Source organism: Lipotes vexillifer, unplaced genomic scaffold, assembly GCF_000442215.2.
Source record: "Lipotes vexillifer unplaced genomic scaffold, Lipotes_vexillifer_v1.1 scaffold164, whole genome shotgun sequence".
Lineage (NCBI taxonomy): Eukaryota > Metazoa > Chordata > Mammalia > Artiodactyla > Lipotidae > Lipotes > Lipotes vexillifer.
In genome coordinates, this window is record NW_006789313.1 from 2798048 (window position 1) to 2803575 (window position 5528).

Here is a 5528-nt window from a genome sequence, read left to right on the forward strand (position 1 = left end):
TAGGGAAAGTAAAATTTAATGAAACATCTTCTATCAAATGTAGCACAGAAAAAAATCTATTTGAAATTAATAATTTCACGGTGATAGGATCCAATGAACACCACACTAGTAAAGATGAAAATAGTTTTTCAGAAAGAGACTTCTCACTACATCAAACTCAAAAATTGGGTAGAGAAGCCACTATAAAATATTACTCAACTCAGATGAAGATAGAACTAGAAGACAACATTCATTCGAATATACCAAAAGATTATTTAAGCAAGCAGGAATTGTCCAGTGATGAACAAATAAAGAAACAAGAGTCCCCAAGGGATACACTAAATACTAAATTAAAGGAGAATGAAAATATGATTGAAGAGAACTTACTGAAATGTGCAGCTTCTAGAGAGGACGTGGCTAGCGCCTCTTCCTCAGAGCAGATTATGTGTAATAGCGCAAACCTGTCAAAACCTAGGCCTGTGAGAATTGTTAAACAGCAGTCACTGGTGGAAACATGTGATAAAACGGTTTCTGAACATTTACAAATGACAGAGCATGGAAAGGTTTCAGACCACATACAGTGGTTTAACAATCTTTCTTTAAATGAACCAAGTAGGACAAAAGTTAAGTCACCTCTTAAGTTTCAGCGTATGCCTGTCCGTCAGTCTGTCAGAAGAATTAATTCTTTGTTGTTGTATGGTGGACAACCTCCAAGACATAAATTAGCAAGTCTTGGTGATGCTGCTTCTCCTCTGGTTAAATCAGTGAGCTGTGATAGTGCTCTTCCCTCTCGTGTAGAATGTACATCAGAAGATTCCTCTATTCCATGTAGCAGATCAAGTCCTAAAGAACAGAAGTCTACATCATGCAAACAGTCGAATGTTGATACGATTTCAAAATCAAGCATGGAGGTAACTTCTACATCTTTCTCACAAATGAAGAGGCACCCAAACTCTGGAAATGCTTCTCTTGGGTCCACCAGAGTTTGTAAGCAGGAAGTGATATCTAATGGCCAAATTAAGGTTCCCTTGGATGATCTGACAAATCATGATATAGTAAAATCTGTTGTAAATAATGATATGGGCTTTTCTCGTGGCATAAATAACAGGGTCCTTAGAAGACCATCAGAAAAAGAGAGGGTCTGGTATAAAGGTTCTCCAAAAAATCCTATTGGAAAAGCTCAACTACTACCAACAAGTAGACCTGTAGACTTGTAATTGGTAAATGTTATACTACTTGTCATTAATGTAAATAAAATTAGCAATTGGTGATATGACTTGCAAGGTAATCTACGTGTTAGTTTGTAGCTCAGAATGATTGGTGTGTGATCAGTTTTAATTTCATTGCACAAGCAACTTGAATTCTTAAGCTTGTATAAATGATGACTTTGTTTTTCTTAATTATGGCAATATTTAAACTTATTAATTTTTTTTTTTTTTTTTTTTTTTTTTTTTTTTTTGGTGGTACACGGGCCTCTCACTGTTGTGGCCTCTCCCGTTGTGGAGCACAGGCTCCGGACGCGCAGGCTCAGCGGCCATGGCTCACGGGCCCAGCCGCTCCGCGGCATGTGGGATCTTCCCGGACCGGGGCACGAACCCGTGTCCCCTGCATCGGCAGGCGGACTCTCAACCACTGCACCACCAGGGAAGCCCTAAACTTATTAATTTTATTGTCATCTCTCAAAGAAGAGGTTACACTTTACTTTTTATTTTATTTTATTTTTTTGCGGTATGCGGGCCTCTCACTGTTGTGGCCTCTCCCGTTGCGGAGCACAGGCTCCGGACGCGCAGGCTCAGCGGCCATGGCTCACGGGCCCAGCCACTCCATGGCATGTGGGATCTTCCCAAACCGGGGCACGACCCCGCATCCCCTGCATCGGCAGGCGGACTCTCAACCACTGCGCCACCAGGGAAGCCCCTACACTTTACTTTTTTAAAGAAATTGTTGACTGGGTTTATAAGAAATTAATTTTTGAAAATTGCATGAATTTTATTTTTTAACGTGCGATAGAAGAATGGAATGAGTTGTGCCTATTTCCTGTTACTCCTAAATCAGATGAGGTTTCTCTAAGTAATGTCTAACACAGAGAGAGAGATAAGCCCTGCAAATCTTATTTCCCATATTCTGTTAATGTTTATTGTCTTTATCAAAGTCCCTAGAAATTAATTTGTTTCAATAGCACCTTAATCCTTTATTCCTTTTGGGTGCAGAGTAATTAGACATATATTGTCTATAGATGTGACAGTGTGTTCACTTGAACTAAGAATAATGGCTAATGCAGAATGACGACTCAAGTGTGCTCATATAGTATGATGCTGAAGAAGTAACTGTGACTTTAAAGCCATACTATGTTTTTTAAAGTTAATTTGCACAAGTACATTTATATCTGTTTTGTCCAATATAGAATTTAAAATGTTTTAAGAGGGAGTAATTAAGCTTGGAAGATTTTAATCAAAGTGATTGCTTATATTACAGATGCTTGATTTTAGACTTTGAAATAGTTGATGCACCTCTGTACATTTACCTTGGATTCTTACACTTTGGATTCCTACAGGAGCCTGTGATGGTTTTGTCATGTGTGTAAATGTTATTTATTTAGCAAAGACATTAAAGGTAACTTTCTGGAAAATGACTTGCCTGAGACTCTAATGAAATTCAAAATAACCTTTTAGAATTTGACCCAAATTGTCAAGCAAATCTTTCTAAATTTATATTTTAAATTATTAGAAATAACAAATCTTTAAGGAAAGAATAATATCAACAGTAGAGGGTATTCTCTGAGTATTGGAGGAAGGAATATGCATGCAGACTCAACCACTAAAGACAGTTTGGCAGGTCAGTTGTTAGGGTGCCACATTGAAGCTTGGGGCAGAATAGAACCACACTGCACACCATTCGGAGCAACCAGGCAGCATGAATTTGTGTGAGGAATTTAAAGTCATCAGAGGTTTGCTTTACTGAGTTCTCCTTAATAGCAGTACGTCTGTTTTATTTCAAAGCTATTTCCTGTTTCTATATTCACTACCTAGGAATCGACCCTTTCTCAGAAGTAGTAAGTATTTACTTATATAAACACTAAAAATCTGTAGATATAAACATCATGTTTATCTGACATGAAAACAGGCTTTTAATGTAGACTGGGTATGCATTTCAGATGTTTATGGTATTTCTAAGAGTAAGTGGATATAGAAAATATTTATAAATTCTGAGATGTTTGTTGTCTGGTTCAAAGCAGTGTTTTTAAACTTTGCTTTTGAACTTTTAAAAATACATCAGTGTCCTTTTATATCCATGGGGGTAGGTGAAATGTTGAATTGGAAGACTAATTCAGTAAGAAGTCAGGAAATTAACTGTACAAATCACCTGAATTAGTGGATTTTCTGAGAGATTAATCATTAATAATGAAAGATATTTATTTAAAAAAGAAAACTACCCCCATATCACTCCCATTTTTTGTTAGCTGAAAGCTGCAATACAGATTAAAGGATTATGAAGGTGCAAACCTTGGAGATGAGGTAATTGGAGAGTCGTGAAAGCTGAGTTTTAGACTTGATTTAATATTCCTGCTTTCATTTTTTTCTTATAAAAAATAGAGATAATGTTACCAATCACATGGGCGTATTTGATCAAATGATATACAAACATACTTAACAAAGTTAAAGTGTCTGGACATGTGTAGTAACTCCAAAAACTATTTTCACTTTGTTCTTACAAGTAAATTAATAATATTAATTTGACTATTGTGAGCAACAAACAATACAGGTATACATAGAACTTAATAGACTGCTTGGCAATATTCTAAAATCACTAAAAATTTGATATAGGATTTTGAAAATCATCAAGCCTAGGACATATAATAGATGTTTTGTTTTTAGAAAATCAAATTTCATATGAAGCATAAACAATTTAGTGTATTTCAGTCAAATTTCCATTCAGCATGAAGGCGGTAAATTGTAATAATGGCTTCTCCATTTTTCCAAGCACAAAATGAAGATAACAGTGAAACAACATTAATGTAAAATTCAGAATTGAATAAAACCTCAGTATGTGTGAATAATAAATATTAAACCCCAGCATGGTCTTTTGAGCCTAGAACCAATAGACAATATTTGTGCAGCTGATTTAGCATGCACTGAAACAAAAAGCTGGAAACCGAAGAGCATCCATGGAGGAAAAGGTGCTAGGAAGGAGGTTGGCTTCAAACCAAAAGGCCATGGATGAATTTTGCAGGCCCCCTCTTCATTGCATAAAATTGCTGTAGATGACAATGGACTTGGGGAACAGAGCTAGGGTATGTACAGAGTTCTGGATTCTAACCTCAAGTTACTTATTCTTGGACCTCCAGGTACTTTACTCATCCCCAGTCTTTTTTTTTTTTTAAGATTTTTTCTTTGATGTGCACCATTTTTAAAGTCTTTTATTGAATTTGTTACAATATTGCTTCTGTTTTATGTTTTGGTTTTTTGGCCACAGAGCCGCGTGGGATCTTAGCTCCCCAACCAGGGACTGAACCCGCACCCTCTGCGTTGGAAGGGGGAGTCTTAACCGCTGGACCGCCAGGGAAGTCCTTCAATCCCCAGTCTTGACGAAAGAAATTTAAATTCTTACATTCATTGTATGGTTTTCCATTTCAATTCTTGTGTTTGAACAAAATTCAAATGTTCAAAGTTGCCCTATAAATCTTTTACAGAAGGTATTCTGGATCTACCTGGATACATTTCCGCAATGTGCAGGGAGTATGGTTTCTCTTCCGGCAAAAGGAATCTTGATAGTTGGTGTGGAAGTTTAGAAGTAGCTCTCAGAACTAATATTCCTAGCGGTTTTCACGTGCGTTTGGTTTATCACTTTAACAGAAATTTCTATCAGCTTGTATTAAATATCCCCATAGGTTTCCTGCTCAATGAAAAGGCTTCTGAAAGCACTCATGATTTACCTAATCATTGCCATCATTAAAAGCTCTTAAGGCCTCTTCAACTTTTGTCTCTTCTATTGCCCCAGTGCTGCTTTTCTCTTCAAGCTAAAACACTTCTAAAAAGCTGGAAGGTGTGCTAGAGAATGAAAGACAGAAATGGCGAGGCGATCTGGCACATTGTTTGGATAATTGCTTGAGAAAAGGTTAATTACTTACACAGGGGTCGATAGAGGAAGAGGGTCTCTGTGAGATGTGTATGTGGAATGCGTGGACGGAAGGCCCCAGCATCTGAGTTTGAGTTCTGGGGAGTCCTGGCCAGGCGACCTCCACCTGCTGGAGGAGGGACGGGGCGGGGCTAAGACGAGGAGGGAGGTGACGCACCAGCGACCCAGATCTCCCCGCTTCGCGCCTGACCCCCACCGAGGCCCAGACCGCAGCAGGCTCCTCCGGCTGCCGCTCGGTGAGTGCTGCGCTGAGGCCGGCTCGACCCCCTGACGCCCACCCAGACCAACGGGCTCTTCACGATCGGGAGTGGGGGAGGGCGTCGGGCTGAAATCCTTGAGCTGGAGGCTGGGGGCAGACAAAGGATGGGTGTGGGAACCGGAGGTTCGGCTCTAAATAAGAGGGGAAGAGGCAC

General features: G+C 39.0%; 2 protein-coding genes across 3 annotated transcripts in view; both read left to right on the forward strand.

The window, feature by feature from the left end:
• ARHGAP11A (Rho GTPase activating protein 11A) overlaps positions 1 to 1196 on the forward strand; it is a 26271-nt gene extending 25075 nt beyond the window's left edge. Inside the window, exon 13 of the mRNA XM_007462511.1 lies at positions 1 to 1196. Within this exon, the coding sequence (XP_007462573.1) occupies positions 1 to 1196 (1196 nt within the window).
• Positions 1197 to 5240: 4044 nt separating this feature from the next.
• Positions 5241 to 5528, forward strand: part of SCG5 (secretogranin V) — a 55358-nt gene continuing 55070 nt past the window's right edge. For both annotated transcript variants that reach the window (XM_007462512.1, XM_007462513.1), the window contains exon 1: positions 5241 to 5351. The gene's annotated coding sequence lies outside the window, so the exon portion shown is untranslated. The remainder of the gene's footprint in view (positions 5352 to 5528) is intronic.